This window comes from Dendronephthya gigantea, unplaced genomic scaffold, assembly GCF_004324835.1.
Source record: "Dendronephthya gigantea isolate DGI-Jeju-01 unplaced genomic scaffold, DenGig_1.0 000006F, whole genome shotgun sequence".
NCBI classification, from domain to species: Eukaryota; Metazoa; Cnidaria; class Anthozoa; order Malacalcyonacea; family Nephtheidae; genus Dendronephthya; species Dendronephthya gigantea.
Genome location: NW_021163016.1, coordinates 1380432 through 1408012, shown reverse-complemented (window position 1 = coordinate 1408012; position 27581 = coordinate 1380432). Strand labels below are relative to the sequence as shown.

The 27581-nt window shown below is 35.8% G+C and overlaps 3 protein-coding genes across 5 annotated transcripts in view; all 3 read right to left on the bottom strand.

Annotated features, from left to right (window-relative positions):
- Window positions 1-27075, bottom strand: part of LOC114516444 (serine/threonine-protein phosphatase 6 regulatory ankyrin repeat subunit C-like) — a 39000-nt gene extending 11925 nt beyond the window's left edge. The window contains exons 1-4 of one of the 2 annotated variants that reach the window (XM_028535927.1): window positions 2590-2663; window positions 1629-1744; window positions 1246-1398; window positions 136-240 (exon numbers count right to left, since the gene is read on the bottom strand). In XM_028535927.1, the coding sequence (XP_028391728.1) occupies window positions 136-240; window positions 1246-1393 (253 nt within the window). In that variant the 5' untranslated portion in view covers window positions 1394-1398; window positions 1629-1744; window positions 2590-2663. Of the gene's footprint in view, window positions 1-135; window positions 241-1245; window positions 1399-1628; window positions 1745-2589; window positions 2664-26967 lie in introns of those variants that run through there. The other variant, XM_028535926.1, reaches the window with a different exon arrangement.
- On the bottom strand, window positions 3741-15873 carry LOC114516443 (transient receptor potential cation channel subfamily A member 1 homolog). Of its 2 annotated transcripts, XM_028535923.1 has the most exons (16): window positions 15743-15873; window positions 15326-15388; window positions 14393-14860; window positions 13825-14128; window positions 13375-13534; window positions 13111-13197; window positions 12520-12600; window positions 10199-10368; window positions 9714-10056; window positions 8952-9141; window positions 7566-7790; window positions 6853-6944; window positions 6539-6778; window positions 6029-6334; window positions 4870-5004; window positions 3741-4172 (listed from the first exon to the last, which is right to left on the bottom strand). In XM_028535923.1, the coding sequence occupies exons 1-16, from the start codon at window positions 15858-15860 to the stop codon at window positions 4008-4010; spliced, it is 3147 nt and encodes a 1048-aa protein (XP_028391724.1). In that variant the 5' UTR covers window positions 15861-15873; the 3' UTR covers window positions 3741-4007. The 2 variants fall into 2 exon arrangements, with proteins under 2 accessions (XP_028391724.1, XP_028391726.1); XM_028535925.1 differs by lacking the exons at window positions 3741-4172; window positions 4870-5004 and adding an exon at window positions 5034-5131.
- Window positions 17085-27523, bottom strand: LOC114516582. The gene is made up of 9 exons (XM_028536109.1): window positions 27281-27523; window positions 25839-25940; window positions 25036-25089; window positions 24724-24828; window positions 23769-23819; window positions 20225-20290; window positions 19976-20065; window positions 17603-17659; window positions 17085-17215 (listed from the first exon to the last, which is right to left on the bottom strand). The coding sequence occupies exons 2-9, from the start codon at window positions 25933-25935 to the stop codon at window positions 17085-17087; spliced, it is 651 nt and encodes a 216-aa protein (XP_028391910.1). The 5' UTR covers window positions 25936-25940; window positions 27281-27523.
- Window positions 27524-27581: the final 58 nt, after the last annotated feature.

Genomic DNA, 27581 nt, shown 5'->3' with positions numbered 1-27581 from the left:
TCATGTTAGCAGACTTTAAAAGCAATCGATGAATACCCCCCCCCCCCCTGACTTAACATATCCAGTGCCCCTGGGGAAGAACGTATCAGCACGATATGATTGTGTTAAAGTGTTAACATTTAAATATTTTTATACCTGTTGCAAAATCAGGTTGATAAACATAAGCTTCGTTTGATACGAGAGCTTCTGGACGGAAAAGATGAGTTGTAAGCTCGACTTCAAGACATTCATTTTTAGACTCTGTGGAAAAAAATGGCAATGAACAATTATCAGTATGTGGCACTCTTATAGTACCCTTCAGTTATAGGGAATTATCACCACTTCTTTACTCTCAGGGGATTAACACCCCAACTTCAATTACAGGGGATACCACCCCTTAGTTCTAGGAATATATCACCCTTCACCACCTCAGGACATTCAGGCAAGGGGGTTACAACCCCATGTCTACTTTGGATAATTTTTGTATGTTCAATTGTAAAACAATTTTGGAAATAACTAATACTGGAGTACTTCAATCCGACGACAAATTTTTAAAACATCCCCTCCGCTCTTTCAACAGGCCGCAAGGTAGCTAGCTATATATCTATCGTGGCCTTTTTTGCATGAATGTTAACGTTTATATGAGGCATAATTAAAAAGTATTGTTACATGGTTTTTTACATCCCTCCATTCTGACTGGATGACGAGCGGTCCGTAAGTTCCGTATTTGGACAGGTATCCGGGATGTCTCATGCAGTTCATCCATATAATAAACAGATTATTGATCTCGCTTGTTCGGTCTGTACTGTGAAATATCATTGACCCACCCAGTATAGTGTGGTCAATAGGTCTTTTCGAAACCAAAAAAGCACACGCTATTGTTTCAGTAATGTTTACAACACTCGCGGCCGTGTTGTACAGGGTGAGAAAAAACCCCGGACATTTTTGAAATTCAAATTAGCCGCATAACGGCTGCATGTAATGTGACAGAAATTGCCTAAAATATCTCATGGGTTTACGAAGCATATCAAATAAGTGAACCCATTAATCAATGTAAAACATAAAGTTTTTTCCCCTTGGCAGTTAAAATGCATTCTAAGCTCTGTAAATAAAAAACACCAGTTTTGTCAAATCGTTTTTCTAGCACACGTGCCATTTCCGCATTAATTAACCACGTCTTGTTGATTGTACACAATGGGAATTGTCAAATTCCAGCCATAAGTTCGCGGCTATGAATTTCAAAGGTGTCGGTGTTTTTTTACTCACCCTGTGCATCTTTCTTATCATCTGAATATGGTTCTTCCACATCATTCCCGCCTTTAGCAAAACTCAAAAGGTTGTCATCTTTTTCATTCGTTTCATCTTCTGGAGGTGGGTCTTCTTTCTTAGGCGCTCCGTCCGACAAATTTTCCATTGTATCTAAATCGGAATTGTATCAAAGGAAGTTGAGATCTATCTACCCATCTTTTACATGAGCCTGTTTACCCGAGATGCAGGCCCAGGTTATACGTCGCATTTTCGTCGCGTTGAAGTGGAAAACGACCCAAATCAAGCAACGTACACCAAGTCAGGGTGTACGATTCGACAGTCGCGAATCCTAATATAAATTTCTAATGCATGCATGCATGGATAAATTAATGTTTCTTCACCTTAAATTACACGCTGCTACACGCACGATGAAATACCAGGGCTGAACGATTTGAATCGCTTGCACTTGTAGCCTTGCTCCAATTCTGTCCTTCAACGACAATAACAACGACAAGGCCTAAAAAAATAAAAAATAGTATAAGATAACAACGACACGGCATGAATTTAAATTTAAATTCTTTAAAACTTTAAATTTCCGTGTTTTGATGGCCTGATCAAAACACGGGCTTCGACCAATCAGAACACGCGTTATATACAGGAATAAAATAATAAAGCAAATCATTTATAGTACCAGTAGATTTCTACCGAATCACTCGCTGTGTGTTAGAGTCAACAGATTTGAAAGATGTCTGAGTGAACGTTGAAACAATTCATGTTCTTTTACTCACTGCTTGTGAAATTGTTTAATATTCATGTTCGAATAAAAGAACGGGTATATAGCCAAATAAAGAAGATCACTTGACAATTTGCACTTCAACATATTTACTATTATTAGGAAGTTTTCGGAGAGAGAAAGTCGCTATATATACACACACACAATGCATATCATGCCATGGGGCCATGTGCGCTTACTGCTTATAGGAAGTTTTCGGAGAGAGGAAGTCGCTATATATATATATATATATATATATATATATATACCAGTATATATATATATATATATATATATATATACGCAAATTTTGATCTGTGCGTAGTAAATCAGAGTGCTCAATACCAATACAATAGTAGAGCAAATAAATCAACAAATAAACCAGTATATATATATATATAAACCAGTAAATAAACCAGTATATACCAGTATATATATATATATATATTAATATATATATATATATATATATATATATATATATATATATATATATATATACACAATGCATATCATGCATGCCATGGGCGCTTAATGCTTAGGAAGTTTTTGGAGAGATGAAATCGCTATTCAACAGAACGAAAAATTACCAGTTGTCCTTTAACTTGTCTTTTACGATGCACACGTCAAACATGGAATGAAACAAAAAAACGTTTATTTGATTTGGCACAATATTATCATGCTCAATAGTAGCAAAGTCAAGCTTCGGAACATAAACAATACAGTTCATATTCATTTAGATGCCTTGCGAACCTAAATGTTGTTCGATCGCGAAATTCAGAAGCACAAGTACTTTAAAAAGTATAGAAGTTCGATTGTTCAAAAATGTAAATAAACCGCATGATACATTCACTTTGTCTTACACTTTGCCTTTGGAATTCGCGCTTATATACTTATATTAAATCTTCAATCCTGTGCAAACTGCGAAATAGCAGCGATATTATTAAAATAGGACCAGAATCTATATGTATTAAATATATTCTTACCACAATTAATCGAATAGCATCAAAAGAACAGTTTATTTGTTCTTCTAGGAGGAATTGCCGTATCATGCGAGCGAAATCAAATCGCCCATCGGCAAATTAGACAAAGCTGTGCACCACAACTCTTAGGAGACAAAACTGCGACGTAGATAAATACGAAAGTAATAAAGCAAATGACCCATAGTACTAGTAGACTTCGATCGAATCACTCGCTGTGTGGTAGAGTCAACAGATTTCCAAGATGTTTGAGTAAACGTTGAAAATATGCATGTTCTTTACTCATTGCTTGTGAAATTGTTTAATATTCATGTTTTAGCAAAAAAGCGGGTATATATAGCCGAATGAAGAAGATCACTTAACACTTTGCACTTCAACGTATTTACAATTATTATAGGAAGTTTTCGGGTAGAGGAAGTCGCTATCGCAGAGAGGAAGTCGCTATTCAACAGAGCGAAAAATTACAAGTTGTCCTTTGTCTCTGACCTATGGAGTCCTGAATGGAAAGAAGTACACATATATTCCAAAGATTCTAGGTTATTCTGCTTCAAAGGATAATGTCCAAATGATGTCCAAGCTCTGATATAGTGCGGTAAAAAACATAAGCACAAATTAAAAAAAAACTTCGATATACGTAAATATAAAATGATTGTGTCCCACACAAATCAAAATCATCACTCTAACAGGTCAGAATGCGAAATGGTTTCGGATAAAACATATCGGAAACACAAATAACGGTATTAATTTTAAAAAACTACAAAAGAAGCTATTTTAAAAGATCTTACGAGTTCTACATATATATTTTTAAGGAACAAAGAAAACCTTGAAGTTGAGAACAGAACGAAACGTTTACATGCATTTAAATATCCTTGACACGATATTATGCGTATTCTATGAATGGAGAAAATACTCATCTCTTTCTATGAACAATGAAAATTCAACAAGACAAATAAAAATAAGCTAAAAATAGGAAGATAAAATGATATTTTATACTTTAAAGACTGTCTGTCCTCATTCGATCATGTTGTTCAACTGCTGGAAGCATCTTTACTCCCTGCTTGAAGCTTCTCCAACAGTGCTTCAATATTCTGTAATCTATCCTTCATCTCATTCTTCAACTGTTTTCCAAAACCCTTTTTCTTTTTCTTAGCCATTGCTTTTAATTGTTCCTCAATTTCATCATCTTCAAATATCTACGCAGCAAATAATTTTTTTTTTATTCCATAAATATATAAAACTGGGGAGGAATAAAAATGGGAAAGAGTATCCGTGTAGTCTGCTAATAGACAACCATGATTATGGCAACAACCTGGAACTTTTTATGTTCGGGAAATGTGGCTTGACAAATTGAAAAAAGGCCGTCCCAATTTGCCCGCATCTTTGTTGTTTCAAGAAATCTGACGATATTATCTATTTCTTAAAAATATGAATAAGATCCAACCTATCTCGCTAACAATCATTCTAATGTCGAAAAAGAGGATTGTCATCAGCAGCATGCACTGAACACTGGGCATTAGTTTTTTACTCTGTGGCTGTGTTTTATTGATAGTATAGTACTTAAGAAGGTGTCCAAAACATTGCTACTTTAACATGCCGTTACGCATTACAAAGTGACTCTAACGATTTAATTTATACAAAAAAGAACTAGGAGATTTACCTTTGCAACAATACCTACCATATTGATAAAAAATAACGAAATAATCGCGTGTTAAAAATTGGCGATAGGAAACCACATTTTTCCACGGTTGAGAATTGGTTGGACATGCAATCTTATTGGCGTATAAAAATCCCAATGAAATCATATTTCCTTCTTTGTACATTCAATTGCTACATCCATCACTAATCGGATTATTTCAAAATTATTCCGTAATCTCTAATAATAGAGCATACCTTATTCCAATGGAGTGTTAGCCACGATGGTTGACATTCATCCTTTGGCGGGTCTTCAACGTCGTCTTCAAATTCAGGCGATGGGAGGAATGGAATATTGTGTAAATTTCTTTCTAATGTAATGACAAGACTCGCCTGAATAGTAAAAATACCACCAGAAGATAGACTTTAAAGGCAATATAGACTATATCGAGTCGACAGCATTGAAATAAAAATTTGCATTTTCTTAATGTTTTTCTGGAGCACCAAAGGTTGAATGTTTCTGAAAATTAAATTGCGAGAGAGAGAGAGAGTAGCATCATTATGCTAGCATGAATATTTTTGTACCAGGTTTTGGAAAGCATAGGTTATCGCAAATCATTTCTAAGGAAATTATAGTGTTAGATTCTGCATGAGTGCATTTCTAGTAAAAAATAATAACGCACGTAGTCGTAGGCTACGGCTGATTTCATTCGAAATTTGCCGCCTTCGTTCGAAAAAACAGCAGGTGACTGATATACAATTGTTTTCGACAGCTTTATGTAAATTTTTTGTGAATGACGATGCCTGTTAAAAATAGCTTGGAAATTAATCATGTTCATTAAACGGACGGGTCAATTTTTTTCTCGACGCCTTTCCTGATTGTAAATTGAGGCTATGTACACATGGTAACGCTTTCGCACATCGGTTCTCTTGCCAAAACAGTTTTAAACACCGCCAGACCAATAGAGGTTCAGGGTAATTTAACATATTGAGCAAATTTTTCTTTAGATCGTGTGGACAGGGCGTATAAACAAAAAAATTGACAAAAACGATTTTGAAAAAGCTCAAAAACAACGCTCGAGTGCACATAGCCTAAATACGCCTAAAAATAAAAGTGTGAAAGAAATCAAGCTTGTGTCTTTCTGGCGTGACCATACCTGGTCATGCAAGCAAAGGGGAATTCCGTTTTAATCCAATCATGCAGCAAGTTTGTTTATATTTTAAGTAAACCAATCAGATTGCATAAATTTTGATAAAAAGTAGAATATATACCATTTTACATGAAGTATTAAAAATTTAGTAATTCTGATTGGCTTGCTTGAAAAATGTAAAAAAATATGGCGATTTGCTTAAAACGAGATTCCTCCTTGTTGGCTATGCATGCAGTGAACATGGGCATCTATTAAAGTTATTATACCTTAGAAATTCTTTTTTCTTCTTTCGAACGAGCCATGATGTCATTAATATCCCCAACAGCAAGACCAGTCAGCAAATTCATCACGGTGACGGTGATCGTAAGAATAAATAACACAAGAACTATCTTTTGCAAAACGTGAAATGGTCCGCTTTGTAGAAAGATATCCCGATAGTCCAACTCTCCAGTCATCATGACGAATGTTGTGAGAATAGAAATTGGAATATTTTTGAAACCTTTATCTAGACGAATTAGCAGCGAAAATGACAGCGAGAACGCAACGATGAACAACAAGACGAATGGTAACACCTGTTGTTGAAAAAAAACCCCAACATTTCAGTGCCACAAACCTTAAGCGTTATATAAACAAACCATTTCAGTATAACAATAAACTACTACTGTTGAAATTATTGAACAATAAATTATGATTTTCTTGTGACTGCAAAGGTATGGGAAAATTTGCTTGCAGTCAGCTTAAATACTCCTTCAAAGTTCTTCAAGTTCAACGTATACCTGGCAGACGGTACGAAAAACTCTTTTAGCCATTATGACGTAGATCCCAAACAATGAAAATCTTTTCAGGAAAAAAGAGAAGTTTATCCATCCGAGAAACACCGAAATAACTCCAGCCGTAATCTGTACTTTCGTCTTCGTACTTCCTCCAGGCACCACATAAATGACAGCGCAGATGAATATCACCCATTCGATGTAATTTTCGAAGTCTTTAGTATAACTAGCAGCATATAAACCGAACTATACAAGGACACGGATACAATATATCAAGACGAATTAGAATGTGTTTTATGTTACATGAAATGGCCACAAACCTGAAATATTTCTTTGATGAAATGAAATGCACAAAAGGCCAAAATAATAACCGATAATGAAATCATTCCTGGTGATTTTAAGTCGTATAGTCCTAGAACATAAAAAACATATATCTTTTCACGTTGAATTTTTTTGCATATAACACAGTATGAATTGAATAAGATAAGACTTGTTAAAGTTGTATTTTATTGTCTTGAATTCCATTGTATTGCATTGCGTGGCATCGCATCGCGTTGATTTGCATTGATTCATTCATTGCGTTGTATTGTTCCAATATAACCAAGGAGCAGCGTGGCAGCGTCTTCAAATAACTAAGCATCAAATGTGGTATAACAACTGCCTAAATAGACAAAAATCTCCTGACGAAGGCCCTCAGGTCAAAACGTCGAGAAGTGTTTTGTCTACTTAGGCATGCAGTTATTATACCGCATCTGATGCTAAGTTGCATTCTATTGTATTTCATTGCATAGGCATAGCATTGCATGGTATCCCATTGAATAGCATTGTATTGTATCCCATTGTATTGTTTTGTCAAATATCAAATATCACATCAAATCCAGTGGCGGATCTAGGGGTGTAACAATGCTATTGGTTATAAACTTGAAACGAATATTTTTACGTTAAAATCTACCAATGCTATTCCGATTTTAAGCTGTAGTAATTTATTTTGCACACACCTAGATCCACCATTGATCAAATCATATATTATTACCTTGACTTTGAAGAGTGCTATATACTGTTAAACTGAGCAGGAATATGAGGTAGAAAAAAACATTGAAATAGAACCATTTTTTAACACCCTTTGAATGCATCTTGTAGTTAAGAAACTTTAGAACAAGTGGATGGCCCAAACAGTCGTCTCTTTCATTGTCAACCATGCTTTCAATTGCTTCAAGCTTTCCATCCGCTTGGCCTTTGTCTTTAGCATTGTCTTTAGCTTCACAAAAAAGTATAATTCATTCATATGCACCATTTAAACCGTAAATGTTAAGTTTAGCCGAGTATAAAATACAGTGCACGCATGCATGCAGAAATGATTATTCAGGCAGCAAAGTAAAAAAAAGACATTCATTATTATATGGCACGCGGTCTCGTGACTAAAATGGCATGCTCTGTTTGGTTCTTTGCCGGTCTGGAATCCCCCAGTATTAGACCGTTGCCGTAGCAACGGTCCAACTCTCATATTTTTGAACAAAAACAAGCTTGCACTTTTATTTTTTGACACGAAAAATATCGACGGAGAATGGACGAATATTTGGTACATGTGAATATTATATTTATTCATCTTTGATTTTTGTTTATATTACTGTATCATTCTTATTTAACGAGTAAAAAAAAGTTTTGGAAGCCACTTCAAGGCTTGCTTGGCGACTGGCTGGCGAAAGAGCCGGCAAGAATGCTGCAGCGCATTGTATAAATGAATATAAACTAAGTACTTTATGCCATATAATAAATCCCTTATTAAACCGAATACGTTCGGTCCGTACTGGAAAAATATCAGACCTCGGTCTCTATGTACGGACCTCGCTATCGCTCAGTCCGTACAGTCAAGACCTCGGTCTGATATTTTTCTAGTACGGACCTCAAATTCGGTTTAATAAGTGGTATGCACTGAAGGTATATTGTGCATTTTTTTTCGATCAGATAAATTTTCATCAATCATATCATTATTACCGAGTAAGAGTTTTCTATAATTCAAATAGCTTTAGTCAATTAAATCTATTAGTCTTTGAAAGAAAATAAATCTTTCATCAATGCTGTAACTGTCGACTCCCGGGTCCAAACCTGTGTGGATTGTGTCTAAGGTCTAGGCCTGGTTCAAACTTGTCGTAATAATTTAGGACTCCATTGGTCTGAGGGTAACTGCATGGTGCGCAAATTGCTTTGTCTATCAGAAAATATTACAATGGTTCCCCAATTCTAAGAACCCAGAGTGTATATCAGACCTTGCAAACAAGGTTATATCGTATATACACTAATATCGCACTCATATTTGTGTATATATAGCATTTTACTCTTTGGCGAGACTTCATCCAACGTATACTTAATACCAAATGATAACAAAGATGGTTAACATAAATTAAATTTGCGAACTTACGATTTTTCCGTTTGAATGGAAAGAACAAGTATATCATTCTTCTTTCCACTTTCATTTCGCCATAAGAACGGTGGCTATGATATTTTTGTTCCTGAACACACAGGTCAAAAATCATCATGGCGACTTCAGGTGTTTTTTCAATCAGTTGTGCCATAATACGATCAGCACCAAAATACGTGTCTTCGAACAACTGAAAAAAAACACGAAAATAATTCGTTGAAATATGCTTATGCACGGTGATAAATGAGGTAATTTTATTAGTATATTGGTATTCATGCGATGGCAAGTATTTCTAGAATGACATTATAATAGACCTTGGGCCGGTTGTATGAAAGCCGGATAGCGCTATCCACCGAATAGTGGTTTTTTCAATCGCTTCAAAATCGCCCGTTGTTTGCAACAACTTTGATTAAATCTTAGTATTCCTAAATCGAAGATCCTCTTTAATAATCGTTGCTTCCAAGCTGAAATTTTCTCGCTTTTCGAGCATTTTTCGAACGGTTCAAAAAATCACTATCCGGCGGATAGCGCTATCCGGCTTTGATACAACCGGCCCCTTATGCATAATAAGACGTAACAACCCGTCACGCCTGCAAGGAATTCGGGTTTAATAGTTACGGTGAAAAATTCACACTTCAAAATTTCCCGCCACGACCAGTAAGACCAGAATTCCTAGCAGGCGTCACGACTCGTTACGTACATAAGTCTATTATTAGCTAAAAGTTACAACCTGCATTTGTATGTACATAGCTATTTGTTTACCTCTTTAAGTAATTGTGTTTTTTTATATTTTACTTTTTTTTGTGTTGTACAAAACTCGATAATTTCTTTGATAGATTCCTCGGCAGTTTCAAAATGTCCATACGCACAATCCAAGATGTTGAGTCTGGCCGTCTTCGTGTCGCTTTTTATTTGCGCACCTTTCTCCAACATATATCTTAATATCTCCGCCTTTCCGAGCTTTGTGGCATAACCAGCTGCACTAATGTTTATCTCATCGGTGAAATCGATCATTTCTAGGAACTCGTTTTTTTCCAGCAGAAATTCCACGACAGCCAGCTCCCCGGAAAGCACAGCATAATGAAGAACAGTTTGATCTTCTGGACTATGTAAAATTTATAAATATACTTCAAATTATTTCGTTGCATGTTTTCGTTTGTTAAGCTTTTATATGAAAATTGTCAGTCTAAAGCAGTAACACACATTTTCCATTCATATAACGTGAAATTCAAACGTTAACTCCTTACGTTCTTTGTGAATAATTCGCTCCTTCATCCCAGAAAAATTGTAGTAACTCGACTTTTCCTTTCTTAGCGGCCTCTAAGAACGGCTGATGTTTCTCGTGCTCGCCATTCAGCAGATCAGCTACTGCTTTGGGATCTTTTCTTTTCCAGTCGACAAGACCTTTCTTTAGAAGCTATTTAAGAGTGCATGGATACCTTCTCATATATGTTCACTGAGCTATATTATAATTCCCGGAGGACTTGCTCCTAATGTTTTTTTCTAAAAACATTTCGCCCTTCTGCGCATGCGCAGAAGCTTTGCTGACGCCACATGGTCCCCTTTGCCCATGGTAATTACCTGCAATGATGAGGCTCAAATAGGAGCCCGCTACAAGAGAATGCTCCCCCTGGTTTATCTAAACGACCGTATCCCCCCTGTTTTCTATAAAATTTTAAAAACAAATTGTTTTTGCCGCGAAGCCTTGTGGTTTTGTATTTTTCGATTTATCTATTGTGCTATAAAGGGTTGCAATAATGCGTTTATATTAGTTATATAAAAGTTGTAGACGCTGTTTTTTTCAATGCCAGAAAAAATGAATATTAAAACGTGTTAAAAATATCAAAAAATATCGTGGACGAGGGATTTTATGCGATTAGCTGACAGGTTATTTCATTTTATTTTATTTATTTTCATTTATATTCATACATTTCTTTATACTGAAATGTTTTTCAAATACTTGAATATTTTTTGAGCTTTGTCGGAAATGTGGAATATTGTTTACGGATATCAATCACATGTGCTAAAGGTTACATGATGTTGTCCTTAGAAGTAGAACTTCATGCCAAATATGCATATCAGCTTGCTGAATGGTCATAGTACTTCAACAAGTCATATTTGCATAGGATATATAGAGATTACTTCATGGTTGGCGAGTGCATGCGTACGATTTTTATGCACGAATTGTGAAGGATCGCAATACGAACGAGTGAGCGCAGCGAACGAGTGAGTTTGCGATCCTTCGCAACGAGTGCATAATAAAAATCGTACAAACGATATTTGCGCGCCGTTTATAACACTGATTTCAAAGGAATTACTGGATCAGGCGCTTTGGTAGTTGTTTTATTATACTTCGTGACGTATCGTCCAATTATTAAAAGCAAAAAAAGTTTTGAAAAGCGACTTACCTGAGGTATTAATATTTCCGATAGATGAATTAAGCCATTCACAACATCACTTAGAGCAGGACGGCGAAGCCACTTCTCCATTCAATTTGTTGAGCAGGGAAAGAGTGAATTTTTAAATGAAATGCGAAAAAAAATATATACCGAAATATAAGTTCGAAAACCTAAGATATTTTCATAAAACTCGGGAGGGTGACGGACACAGTTTTTGACTTTGTATCGCGGTATGTCAGTGGTAATTACCATGGGCAAAGGGGACCATGTGGCGTCAGCAAATCTGAAAATCCGCCATCTTTTTTGCTTCACTTTCTGGCCAGGAGCAAGTCCTCCAGGAATTATAATATAGCTCAGTGTCTATGCTGCGTACGACACAACAACATCCTCTACTTAAATAGGCGGATTATTATATAAACTGAATAAGATGTAAGGCTATAAAAGGGTGTTTCTCGTCAAACTAGCAGCTAGTTCTCTTTCCAATCAACCTTCGTGCCGAAATGAGAAGTGCTTATAGATTTGTGGTGTGTAAATACGGGCAAACAGACGGATCATGCGTCAACACGAGTTCAGTATCCGTACGTCCATTCGTTTATTCAGATGAATTTGAATGGGTAGTTCGTCTTGCCGCATCATTCCTGGCAATTTCGTGCCGCATCATAAAACGGCATCTTGTGAACTCTTTTAATCACACAATTAATTTCCCAATTCACCCGCACTTTCTAAACGTACGATTCTGTTTCGTCTGACATATTCGTCTACATAGTTCGTCCAGATAGTTTGTCGTGTGTTTACTTAGGGGCTGTTTACATGAGCCCGGTTACCCGAGATTTAACGAAGCGTGAGAGGACTTTGAGGTATTGAAATAAGTCTTTATGACACCAAACAAGCACATGCTATTGTTGTGCTGATTATACGATTGCCATGATCATGCTATCTGCTCATTTCAATACCTCGAAATCATCTCACGCTTCGTTGAATCTCGGGTAACCGGGCTCATGTAAACAGCCCCTTGGACGAATAAATCTGCCAAACGGATCATTCGTCCTGACGGATAATCCGTGTCTAGTATAAACCGCGCCAATTATGCAGTACTACATGGCAGTTGCTAAGTTATCCGTCAGGTACAACCGGAAAATGTGTCGGAAGAACAACCTCTCGACGTTTACCTCTATATCCACACTATCAATCAGATGGGCAGCGAATAGATCAGCTTTATTTGTAGTGTGTTCTAAGAGCATTTCGAAGCTCTATCAAAAGAATATAAAATATTGATGAGTTAGTGCATGCCTTGGAGAACGCTCTTATAGCTATTTCAACCAATAGGGATCAGATTACCCGATCTGGTAATTATTTTATTCGGTCGGATGCACACAACAGCCAACTGATTTTAATAATTTCCAAATTTATACCAGGAGAGGGCAGTCTAACTAGATTTTGAGCAGATTTGCTTATAGAATATTCATATATGCATTGTCATACTGAATAGAAAGCAGTTTGCTCAAACACCTAATTATTTGTGGTATAAATTTTCATTTTTATTGAAAACTCAGTGGAAACATTGTTTGTTTGACTCTCCACACCATAATTTCCAAATTGAACTAATGAAAACGTAATCGAGCTCATAAGTGAGAATTGATTTTGGATATCATCAATTTAAAAAACATTTGACTCAATTTCTAAATTTACAATACAAGTTTTAAAACGACGTTGTTTATTACCGTGCATCCAGCTCCGTTTAGACCCTAAATATTTTATACCTCCTCTATATCTCCAACTGCTGCAAGCTTGATTGGTGTGTTTTCCCACTCGTCCATTATATTAATAACCTCGGTATTATTTCCGAGCTGAAAATGCAAAGAAAATTGGATAGTATCTTAAAAGCTATAGCGAATTAAAACCCTTGTTTATATCAATCAAAGACGTCTAACATTGTTTCACATGCTTGAGGAGTTTATTATATAATGATACAGAATGAGGGAAAACATTATCTTTATAAATAAATCAACGTATAACCTACTTACCTCTTTAAGCTTTTCAAGAAGATAACGTAGAATATCAGGGTTCTTCACAGCGTAGTGGAAGACATTTTTACCATGTTCGTCACAAATCATAAAAGGATCATAGCCCCGTGAACGGTCAATAATAAGTTTGACAATTTCACCTTGGTTTGCTTCGACCGCTCTGTTATGCATAAGGGAATAAAAAACCACTTCATACACAAAAGCTTGGCTTGGCAGTGACGGATTGGTCTCAATGAATTGTAACAGCTCACATCTGGATATATTAACATTCTAAAATGCCTTTAAAATAGTTCAATTAATTGTCTAAAATAATTATTTTTTTGAGATTCATTACAAATAACATCGCTATTTAGATACCCTGTGCTGCAGCAATTTGAGTAAGGCCGGCTCCGTCACTGTCTCAAAATTCATTAAAATTATATATACATATAAGAAATGAATTATTCTTACCTCATAAGAGGGGTAACTGAAATTGCACCTTCATCTCCTTTCTCATTCGGGGTAGTATTATTATTGTGTTGTAAGCATATTCTTGCCAGTTCGTAACATCCTGACGCACAAACGTTGCCAACGAATGACTCCCATTCTTCAGTCTTATTAACCTCCTGGTCGAAACATTCCTGCCACCAACGTTGCTCCATAATGAGATTAAGAACCTTTGGTTTTCCACTTTGAGAGGCAGGATAAAGAATAGAATGGCCGTTTCCATCAATGTTTTTCATAACCTCAAGAAGTTTAGTTTCATCTAGATTTGCTGTCAAAATATTAAAAATCGTTCCTGTTGGTTATATCGAAGAATAACATTATCACATTTCACTGAATTTATCATATCGAATTGGATTAACCTACTTAGTTTTCATAATTATATATGATCGTGCACGTTTTTTAACTTCCAATTTGGATAAGAATATTAGATTCATGTGAATGAATGTACTTGCCCATCATATCACAGACAGCTTTGAGTATCAACTCCTTAATTTGTTTGAGATATTTTATACAATATACTATATAAACTCACATTTCTCCAGCATTTCTTTTATAACATCTGCATGGTCATTTAAGGCAGCTACAAGAATAGGCGATTCATTATGTTTATTTCGCTTGTTCACGTCTGGTTCCCTATCCAGCAATACCTTCACCACCTCCATATTGTTACGCTTTATCGCCAAAAGCAGTGGTGATGATCCATGACTGTCCGGAATGTCTGAAAAATCGTTCAGGAATTGCGGTCGTTCTTGTAAAACCTTCATCGCTTTGATTGAAGAATGTTTGTTCGCAATAAGGTGAAGAGCAGTCTCTTTTGGACGTTCGCTCAATGGCCAGAAAGATAAACCATAGCGGCGGTGGAACAGATGGATATCTTCGGCTTTATTTGAAATGGGATTATTTTGATAAATCTCGCAAAGCGCATGTAAACAACTCAAACTGTTCAGCTCCACAGCTTCTAGTATACGACGTTGAATATCCTCGATTCGGAACTGTGGTTCTTAGAAACAAAAAAAAATATTCGCGTAAACGAAAGAACTTTAAAAAATGTCGAACAACTCCAATGCTTAGTTGTTGATAAATTTTAACTTGTGTTATATGGAATTGAGAAAATTGATGTCAACTGCATGTCCATTTTATTAACAAAAAAAATCTGAAAACGGGTACATTGTAGTCCAAAACCTCTTTACTCATTTTGCGTCTTATGTTTTATCTGAATTCTGGTGAATTTCGTTTTATAAGAGTAGTAACAGATTCAATAATCGATTTTTCGCACATGTTTTGAGGAAGAGTCTGTGACAAAATTTAGCGACGTTCCATCAACAAATTTCAAACAGAATCTTTTCATTCAGAATTGTTGCCTATATAACAAACTTCATCAAAATTTGTTTTTCCTAAGGAAAACAATTTCGCTTCATTTTAAACGGCAAAATAATGACTGTTATATCATGTAATGCTATTTTACCTTTTATATTCTCGAGCAACGGAGATCTTTCCCCTAAAGTATTCTTCATTCCGTCTGTGGTGTCTAAGATAAAAACCCATACATTCAACCAAATGATCTCTTTGCCTGTGAATGTCTTACTCCAAAATGCAGATTTAATTTACCAAGAGGGAAGAAGATGCAACCGGGTACATTAGCTGTAGCCATGGCTTTAATACGAAATTCACATGCCCAGAAGAGAAATCAGGGGATTTTTTCCCTTGGACACAATTTAATTTCTACTTTTAAAGTGCCATACCTAAATCGTCTTCATAAGAACATCTAAATCATAGCATGGGCATTTAGCCTATGGGAGTAACTAAATTAAAAATCACCTAATGTTCATGACACTAATTGTTTATATTCTCTTATACCTTATGCCCCTGGCTTATGGCCTACCTTTTTGAAGCTTAAGAAAAGTCCTTAAGTTGGGATCATCGTCAAGATATATTGCTGTTGCAATGTTACAGCATCTGATCTTTAATCTCTCATCTACTACACCCCGTGTACAGCTCATTAAATACAGCTTTTCTACAAATCACAAAATGAACAAGATCGAATTGCATAACTGATCGTTATTTAGATCAACCATTAGACATCCCACTCAAAACTACGCAAGCAGCAAATGAAAAATTACCGAAGATAAAGGCATATAAGCAATAGGACAAAAAGGATATATCACAATTGCTTTGAATTGTTTCCACTTTTTATCAGGTGAAAACAGTTCTAGTCATTTCTAAATTCTAATTATATTCTAGATATTAATGCCTATTATTATATGGCACGCGATCTCGTGACTAAAATGGCGCGCGCTGATTGGTTCATTGCCGGTCTACATTCCTCCAGTATTAGACCGTTGCCATAGTAACGGTCCAACTCTCATATTTTTAAACAAAAACAAGCTTGCACATTTATATTTGACACGAAAAATATCGACAGAGAATGGACGAAGAAGAGCATTATTTGGTACATGTGAATATTATATTTATTCATCTTTGATTTTTGTTTACATTACGTACTGTATCATTCTTATTTAACGAGTAAAAAACAAAGTTTTGGAAGCCATTTCATTGCTTGCTTGGCGACTGGCTGGCGAAAGAGCCGGCAAGAATGCTGCAGCGCATTGTATAAAGAAATAAACTAAATACTGTATGCCATATAATAAATCCCTTATTAACCGAATACGTTCGGTCGCGTACTGGAAAAATATCAATTGGTTGGTTAAAGTCTTTCAATTGGTTGTTTTTGATCACGTGGCATTATATAAATTTCCTTTACTGACCGTGTAATTTATTTGCAAAAAACTTTGCCGGTCTATGTTTTCCAATGCGCGGTTGCTTTCACCAAATCCAATCACTCACAATATTAATCGTAACGTGCTCGCGGGTATTTGAACACGAATATTTAATTATATTGCAACTGAATACTATGCAGGTCATCCATTGTCTTATGTATAGGTGAGATCTACAAAATGCATAACGCGTGTGGTTGGGAATGATTTTTTAAATAATATCTTCACTTCTAATCTATTCTATATTGAACAAAATTAAACCATTTATTTCTGAACCTTAATAAGTATGTTTTAATAAGAAGAGTTCGAACGTAATTAAGGGGTGTTCAATGTTGGACAGCGGTTGCATCTAAAAAATTAACTGACAAATAACCTTAACCATATCCTTTCACAATCTTTTCACTAAAAACATGAAATGTCCGCATAGCACTAAAATTACAATTATTTTACTTATACCTGCATCTGATACGTGTATTTATATCTTTCGTCTGCATTTGGTATCCTCTTTTTTGGTAAGGACGCATTTGACTTCAAAAAGGGGCCTTGAATTTGTCCCATGATGTATACTTCTTGTTCGGTGACTGAAAAAAACCCGAAGAGAAATGTAGTTTAATTTGTTTGCAAACTAAATGCAGTGACCAATATTAGTTCTGTGTTTGATATAACCCAACTTTCCTTTTCGAATTCCTTTTTTCAATCAACAAACTCTATCATTATGAAATTTCGAACAAAGTAATTATTCAAGTTTCGTTTAGATCTTATTAGTTTACTGAATGACGTAGCTACAACACAAAAGGTTTCAGAATATTTATTTTGCTAAAATATTAAAGAGGAGTATAGTAACTAACGAACGTTAGCAAATATTTTTTGTACCTTGTGTTATGCTTCTTAAAGAAAAAATAATACAAAGGTGAACGTTTAAAAACATTAAATATTATTCCAAGAGTGCAAAACCTTGTTAACTTTACCTCTCTCCTTTGCGAACAACGGAGTGAATTTTTCAAGTGAAACCAGCTGAACGCAAGCTGTGGTGCGAAAGAAGAAAAAGGATCAAACTGAATGAAGGAGTAATCGGTCCCTATTAATTTGGACTTGATTTAGTAATTCGCGTATAACGTGAGCATAAGGAGATTTCGTTTTAAACCATCAGCAGTTTGTTAGGAGATTTTTTATTATGCATGTCGCGTTTTTGGTGGGAAACGCTCAATCTAAATTGTTTCGGCGTACCGCTCAAAATTAATTCATTTTACTTTTATTTCTTTAGATTATGTTGTGAACTAAGTTTCGAACTGTATTTGGTGAATGCAAAACACCAAACGAAGAAGTCATTACAAAATATAATGCGGCTATCACATGTTTATGTCAACGCCATTATATAACCGAAATGAATACAAAGAAGCTTCGATTCAAGTGTCATTTCTCTCGGCGTATCCTGAGAAATCTTTTCATTTTAGATACTTTGAGTTATACAGTAAACATACTTTGTGGATGCTTTCAGGTTTGAAAAACATTTTTAATGCAGAGCTTTTGTGCTGTTGCATGAAGATATAACTGAGGTTTTGAGCATATATTACGCGAATAGAAATATCTCTTACATTTTTAGTACCCGATCGAATGCACAATATGACATATGTATTTCGGTCATCATTTGCATGATTGCATCATTTGTATTATATGAAGTATTAGTCTGAAGGCTTACACCCTGAAACAGATGTCTTTGTCCTAAGTTACTGAGCGTACTACGGCTCTCATTAAAAAGCGGTACAATATACTTTCTCTTATTAATTATTATTTGCATTATTTTTGATGTCTTTTTTGCATGTAATCTGATAAGTACCGTGTGTAATAAGTTTTAATAATAAGAACGTTCACTTTAATTTGATTATCCCGAGCCGGTGCGGAGCCGCGTGCGAGGGTACTAATTCCGCCCGCGAGTTAGGAATTACATTCTACATTTGGACCATGGACGTTCAATAGTCATGGTACTTGTGCGCATGCGCAAAATGCGAACGAGTGTAGACTGGTAATAAGCAACTTCCTGATTAGCTAAGACGAAACGTTTGTGTTTCAGTGAAAACGTCAGCATTTCACTGTCATTTATCATTTTGCAACTATTTTTTTAAAAATGTTTCGAAACAAATATGAATGTGGAGTCAAAAAACAGATAAAACACTGGGAAGAGTTTAAATATATCAGACTGGAAGAATTAGCGGTGAAAAGGAACAACTCGATTATAATCCTTGGAATGGTAGGAGTTTGTTTATTTCGAGGTTTATTTCGTGTTTGCTGTACGAATACATTTTATGACCTTGGTACAGTATGTCGTTTTGCTCGGTTTTGCGAAGACGTGACCGACTATTTAAGGCTTTACATCATCGTTTTAACTTCCAAAAGAGTCCTTAAGAGTGTAATTCGTAGTTTTGATATAACAAATATCACTTTAAAGGTTTATAGAGTCGACTGCAATCACTGCATGAAGTTAATAATCAAAAAACAACATTCGCTTTCACTGCTTGGTTATTTATATTATTTGTGCTGTTTTGATGTTTTGAAGGTTTAGCTATAATGGAGTATTAACTCTCGCTTAAACTGTGAAAGTCTATAACTCAACGAACACGGGTGATTTCACTTCACCTTTGCGACTGTGTTTGTTTCCGAAAAATTTGAAACATCAGCTATCGGCTTTACATTTAGGACATTTCATAATATTGCAGGTGAGGTCTGGCTAGCTCAGGAAATATTTTGCTTCGTTTGAAATGGCGAGAGGTTGCTGCGTGCGTGTATTTCTAGTTTTTCATCTTTGTGTATCAACCACTCTTTTTGAGGAGCAATGCGTCCAACGTACACTTTTTTTTCACGAAGATATTAAAAAATTCTACGTTCAGTGTCCGTCAGTTGAAGGACGGGCCCAGGGAGAAAACACAAGGGAGCTCATTATTTAAAGAGAGAGCAATTTATAACTGCTTCCTAGCTTCCCTAGCCGGAATTTATATATCTCAGTGTGATATTGTTGAAGAGCGCAAAAACTCGCATGCATGAGTAGTAGACAGAATCAGGCAGTTAACTGATATTGATATCTACAAGCAGAATCCGGAACTTGTAGAACGCAGCCTACTTATTAGCTAAGACGAAAGGTTTGTTTTAAAGAAAATTAAAGGGTTTTTATTTTGTGTCCGAATGATTTAAACCCTTGCAAATATTAACATATGAGTAGCAGAGAACGGTTTAGCGATAAATAAAAACTTACGAATTTTCTTTTTTTGCAGTGGACAGCGGGAAGGAACTTATCAGCGCGATATTATTGTTAAAGTATCAACATATTTAGCTAGATGTTTTTATACCTGTTTCACTTTGATAAGCAAGATCCTCTTGTAGGGGTAAAGCTGTAGGCTCGTCATAAAATATCATCTGTTGTTGGATACAAACCGCATCTGATAGAGTGTTAACAGTAAAGCAGAATTTATAGGAATTGGCATGGGAAAAATGGGCATGGGAAAGATTGGCATCAATAATTAAATTCAAAATTTTCGGACTAACTGTAATACTTAGCTATATATATATATATATTAATATATAACACTTCTATGTACCATGCATTGTACTTTCAACAGTTGGTCTTCTTTCAACTCTTCTTTCAGGAATATATTCAACGGTTTCTGCCATGTCACAAAGATATTGACGGACGGTCCCGGAAATAAAACATAAAGAAATTCATGATTATGATTAAAAAAATGAGAATTTGGTGGATACAGGGGGACAAGACATATTAATGTGATAAGCCCGAAATACATAAGGTGACCATAAATATCCCCTAGGTAATATTAACATGCATCTACGGTTAGCTTTGCTTCTGTTAAATTACGTAACAAAATGATTATTGCTTTCTATGTCTGGCTAGATTCAGGGGAGGAGCTAGAAGCTTAATTGGGGATATTCGTCTTATGCCCGATTGATTCCTCTTATACGCTATATTGTTGCTATGGTATATGTAAACGTAAATATATGAATATACCCACACCCAAAGAACGTACACACGGCCACAGAGTAAGTAAAGGAAACCGAGCTGGAACTAGATGGCGTGTAGATTAATAGGGACTATGTCGAATATATGGACCGGAAACCCGCTGGAAAACGTGAAAGTAAAGAGTTGCTTATCAAGTATTAAATGAGTTGTCCGAAAACTTTCTTTCTCAAATATTTTACTTATAATAGGAAGAACAGATTTGGGCGATATTTTTCACATTTTTTCCTCTGAAACAAACTCCATGCAGTCTGTGGTGCGAAAAAAGAAAAAAGGATCAAACTCAAGGACAGTAATCGCCAAACCTACCAAAATTTGGACTTGATTTAGTACTTTGCATTACCAGAAATTTGCGACATGATAATTTGCATTGATACTAATTTGCATTTAACTTTCAGCATAATGGCCTTCAACTTTTACTATAGAATACTTATAGTAAATATACAAAACCTAAAAATGCCGTTGTCCTAGACCGTGCCTACTGTTTGCCGACCTCTGGGTCAATAGAACAGCCGTTTCCCAACGTTTTAATGATCGAATTACTTACCTTAGGTATTTCTACGTTCGGCCAACTGATTGTGAACAAATGTGTATATAGCCTTCGTAATGTTCAAGTTCCTGATAAGACTGATAATATTTTTTAAAGTGATTGCAGTGATAATCCGAGCCGTACAGAAAAGTTTATACGCAAATACGAAAGACAATATCTTTAACAATTTTTTTTGGTATATTACACGTCAATTCATCAACTACCTGAATCGAGATATTCGAATCAATGTGAGCGATTTTATAAGTTCGTTGACAGAACACGGATGAAACTTTGAGCAATATATTTTTAAATTTGGCAGATTGCAGAAATGCCCAAGCTAAAAAATTTGGTCACCAAAACGTTTCTAAACAGTTGCTCTATCGATCTGGAGGTTGGCAAACAGTAGGCAACGTCTAAGGCAACGGTATTTTTAAGTTTTGTATATTTACTCTATGTATTTTATAGTAAAAGTTGAAGGCCATTATGCTGAAAGTTAAATGCAAATTAGTATACACATAGGAAGCCCAGACAAATGAGTTGAAGTTACTAAAAATCCGTAAAACACTAGAGATATGTGTTAAAATTAATTAAAGTATGTAATATGCTACAAAACTACTGTTAGAACCATGTATGTAGCGTGCTCCAGTGGCGCTGCCATTTGACTATGCAACTAGTGACGTAACTTACTATATTATTAGGAAGGATGGAAACTCTCGCCTCAATTTTCAACATGTTCACAAATTAAAACACAAATTACTATAGTAAAACGGCACGTCGACTGCTAAATGCCTACCCTAGGTTTAAGTTGAATAATCAAACTATACTTTCATCACAAAAATAATGCTGAATTCAAAAGAAAGCGCTGGAAAAACGTACACAAACTTTGTAAATTTGCCGAAATTTTCGTGAATTCATGCGGGATGTAAGTACCTACCCAAAATGGCGGCGGCAGAAAAATCTGATTGGTCGATCATTCTTTGTTTACCTTTCTCGACCAATCAGATTCTTCTGCCGCCGCCATTTTGGGTAGGTACTTACATCCCGCATGAATTCACGAAAATTTCGGCAAATTTACAAAGTTTGTGTACGTTTTTCCAGCGCTTTCTTTTGAATTCAGCATTATTTTTGTGATGAAAGTATAGTTTGATTATTCAACTTAAACCAAGGGTAGGCATTTAGCAGTCGACGTGCCGTTTTACTATAGTAATTTGTGTTTTAATTTGTGAACATGTTGAAAATTGAGGCGAGAGTTTCCATCTTTCCTAATGATATAGTAAGTTACGTCACTAGTTGCATAGTCAAATGGCAGCGCCACTGGAGCACGCTACATACATGGTTCTAACAGTAGTTTTGTAGCATATTACATACTTTAATTAATTTTAACACATATCTCAAGTGTTTTACGGATTTTTATTAACTTCAACTCATTTGTCTGGGCTTCCTATGGTATACATGCAAATTATCATGTCGCAAATTTCTGGTAATGCGTATGAAATGTGAGCAATAAGGAGAAATCTCGTTTTAAACCAATCGGCAAGTTTGTAAACATTTTTAGTAACCCGATCAGAATGCACAAAATATGAACATATATTTCGGTCAAATCATTTTCATCATTTGCTATTATATATGAAGTATTAGTCTGAAAGACTTAGCCTGAAAAATGTAACCAAATGTAACCAAACGCAGTATTGACCCGTAATATCAAAACGTGAAAACAGATGTCTTTGTTCCTAAATTACTGAACGTAACGGCTCTCATTAAAAGCAAGTAGATTATATACTCTAGCTCAGGGGCGGCGGATCATAATATATTTTGGGGGGGCGAATTTTTTTTGGAATTTCAATGCTCTAGATCGTCGGAAATGGCCATTTCAGAGCCTTACTTGCCGCTTTCATCGTAGTTTTTCATGGACAAACACAAAATGAAAACGGTGCGTGTAGTTATATCTTCTACATTTGAAAAATCATCTCTCAAATTCTCAAAATATTTTCCAAATGAAATGACGGTCCGAAAATAGTAACAATATACAACAACGATAATTCTTCTGTTAAAGGCAACTATATATGAATAATGATATATATATATATATATATATATATATATATATATATATATATATATATATATATATATATATATATATATATATATATATAGGATATTAAATTCTTATTAGCATTTAATACGCCGGCGAGCATTAATTTGACGACTTCATGTTAACGTAGTTTGTATATTTGCTCTCCCATTCTGACATTCTTCATGAAGTTTTTGGGGGGGCTAAAGCCCCCCTAGTCCCCTTGTTCCGCCACCCCTGCTCTAGCTAATATTAACCAGGATCTAGTAAGATTTACTTACATCAGGTTACAAAAGAATTGTGGCTTTCTATGTCTAGCTATATGGGATATTCTCAATGGATATTCCTCATTAGAAGTTTTCTATCCATCATATATTATTATTAAATAAAATAAATTAAACAAACGAAACGGAACTCAGAACGAATCAGAACTATAAGCAAATCACGATGCTTCATTTACGTTTTCCATTATTTTTTATAAGGATGAAATTGTAGCATATCGTTTCGTACCTGGCATTTTCAACAACTCTTGTTTTACAAGAGGACGTTCGACAATCTCATCTGTATTGAAAGGTTTTATTTAAGATATTATGTTAAATTGAAGATCCATAACCGAGAAAAACGTTTTAGAAAGAACAGGAATTTATGGCATATCGCAAAAGCAGGACCTAGGACGATGCATGAGGATCCTTTGAGCGTATATAGGGCCACGGCGACTCAGGGCAACGAGGACCCTGTCTCATAGGACTACGGGGAGCCAAGGACTATGAGTACCTTGTGTACCACGGGGCCCATACAAAAATTTTAATTTTAAATGAAAATCTCCGCCATGTACTTTAGAATACGGACGTTTATTTAGTATTTTTGCGGAACAAGCTATTTCATTGGTTTCGGATTGACGTCCTGGACGAACCATTATTTCACTCTTTAGCTTCGAACCTTACTGCAATTAATTATGAATAAATTTTATCTAACTCATCGCTCTAGAAGTAACCAAATGGCTAGAGTTAGGAGAAACTTAGGGTTTCATTTTGATGTTGAAATAGGTCGAAAACGTCTGTCTGTCATGAACACGATACATGTTCTATTTCACTTAGTGCGTTCACTTGAGCATTTATTATTAATTTATTGGAACTGTAATGTAACTGTGAATTGATGCCCAAATTACTCCAAAAATCTTTGTATACGCTTCGTTAAAAATTCCAAATACCGCCTGATAAGTCCTAGGTCCTCGCGGTCCTAAGAGTCCTCGGTGCCGGGTCCTGCTTTTCCGGTAGGCCGGAATTTATATATTTCGGTATGATATTGTTGAAGAGCGCAAAAACTCGCATGCATGAGTAGACAGAATCGGTCAGTTAACTGATATTGAGAGAATTTTCTATTTTTCCAGTGGACAGCGGAAAGAAACTTATCAGCGCGCTATTATTGTTAAAGTACCAACATATTTAGTTAAATGTTTTCCTACCTGTTTCTAAATCACTTTGATAAGCAAATCCATGTTCGTCTTGTATGTGAAAAGCTCTAGGCATGTCATAACACATCATGATCTCTTCTTGAATACAATCCAGAGCTGATAGAGAACAATGAAGCAGAATTTATAGGAGAGATAAAGAATGGGCATGGAACAACTTGGCATCAATCAATAAATTCAACATTTTCGGACTTACTGAATAAGACCGATATCTTCATTCCTATAGGTTATAATACTTGGGTAACACTTAATAATTTTATTCCTTTTTGCAATACTTAGCTATATATATATAATACTTCTATGTACCCATTGGTTCTTCAACAATTAATTCTCTTCTTTCAGGAATACATTCAACGGTTTCTGCCATGGCACAAAGATATCGACGGACGGTCCGGGGGAGAAAATATGAAGGAATTCATGATTAAAAATTTTATAACTGTTTTTGGTGGATACAGGGGGGCAAGACATATTAATGTGATAAGCCCGAAATCCGCACGTATAAGGAGACCATAAATATCCCCTAGGTAATATTTAACATGCATCTACGGTTAGCTTTGCTTCTGTCAAATTACGTAACAAGATGATTATTGTTTTCTATGTCTGGTTATAGATTCAGGGGAGTAGCTAGAAGCGTATTTGGGGATATTTGTCTTATGCCCGATTGATTCCTCTTATACGCTATTGTTCCTATGATATGTAAACGTAAATATATGAATATACACACACCCAAACAACGTACACACGACCACAGAGTAAGTAAAGAGACCGAGCTGGAACTATAGGTGGCTTGTAGATTAAAAGGAAAAATGTCGAATATTTGGACCGGAAACCCGCTTGAAAACAACGTGAAGGTAAAATGTTGCTTATCAAGTATTGAATGAGTTGTCCGAACACTTCTTTCTCAAATATTTTACTTATAATAGGAAGAACAGATATTGGGCGATAGTTTTGACATTTCGTTCTATCTTCTGATTTTTAAACTGGTATTACCCTAGCTCTTTTCCAATCATCAACAAATATCCCGGAAGAAATTGAAAGATTAAAAATATAGGTCAGGGATAGGGCAACAATATCATCATATGAATATGTTTCTTCCACATCATTCCCACCTTCGGCAAAACCCAAAAGGTTTTCATCTTTTTCATTCGTTTCATCTTCTGGAGGTGGGTCTTCTTTCTTAGGCGCTCCGTCCGACAAATTTTCCATTGTATCTAAATATTAAAAGAAATTGAGATCTACCCATCTTTTACATGAGCCAGGTTACCCGAGGTTCAGGCGCAGGTTATACGCCGCATTTTCGTCGCGTTGAATGCAATTCAAACAATACATGAGACGATAAACCTCATTAAGCTTCATTACCCATCTCATTACCTATTGTTTGAATTGCATTCGATGCAACCAAAATATAACCTAACCTAATATAACCTAACGGGCTGTTTACATGAGCCCGGTTACCCGAGATTCAACGAAGCGTGAGAGGACTTTGAGGTATTGAAGTAAGTCTTTCTGGCACCAAATAAGCACACGCTATTGTTGTGGTGATTATACGACTGCCAGGATCATGCATCTGCTTATCATGTAAACAGCCCCTTAGGGGCTGTTTATATGAGCCCGGTTACCCGAGATTCAACGAAGCGTGAGATAATTTTGAGGTATTGAAATGAGCAGATATGCAGATAACATGATCCTGGCAGTCGTGTAATCAGCACAACAAATAGCATGTGCTTGTTTGGTGTCATAGAGACTTATTTTAATAACTCAAAGTCCTCTCACGCTTCGTTAAATCTCGGGTAACCGGAATCATGTAAACAGCCCCTAAAATTAGTCTTTTTGAAACTAAACAAACGCACGGTATGGTCATGATGACTGCACTAACCCGTATCGCAGTTTCGCTTCGCTTGGATGAATGCTCTCTCGTTCTGTGTTGTGTATATATGTTGTAAACTGTAAATCTGTTTTACTTTGACAGATTGTAGATGACTTTCAAATGAAGTCGAAGATTTACAGTCTGAAGTGAACCTGCATGTGTATTGTTTGAATCTTTTCAGAATTTGTTTTTACTTTACGACAACAACATTAAAGGCATAAGGCATTGCATGTCGGCCTTGCATGGCTTTTGCCTTTAATGTTGTCGTCCTTGGGCATGCAGTTAGGCCGTGAAGAATATACTGCACTCTTAAGCTAGATCACTAATTGTTTTGCTACCTCGTGTACTAGGAGACATTAAATGATACTTACCTTATTAAAGACTCGCAAAGCAAAGGAAACTGGACGAGACGCGGGCAGAAATTTCAGCTTATAGGCTATAGTTTTCAAATAATTCTGACGTTTCATATAAACACAGCTCGCGGGCTTAAACATTCATATGTAATTTAATACTTTAACTTTAAGCCCGATCAACCGGGTTAAACTGAGCCCTGGGCCCATGGACTCCAGGTAATAATGCAGCCACTAATTCCAGATCCAACTACACCAAATTAGTGCATGATTCGACAGTCGAGCCCCAATATAAATTCCTATTGCATGAATGGATAAATTAATGTTTCGATACCTTAAATACTGCAATACGCACGATGAAATACCAGGGCTCTACGATTTTAATCGTTTGCACTTGTAGCCTTGCTCCAATTCTGTCCTTCAATGAACGAGGATATCACAATATACGCTGTGTTTTACTGTACTGTAGACGGGAACAAGTAATCGTTATTCTGCGCGTCACAACGCAATTTCTAAACATACACCAAAGATCTTTCTTCATTGTTCCCATTAATTTAAACAGTGAAGGGTCATGCATGCATAAAGAGATTCACATGTTTATATAGTCTGGTTATATCTCACTAACAGTAAAACAA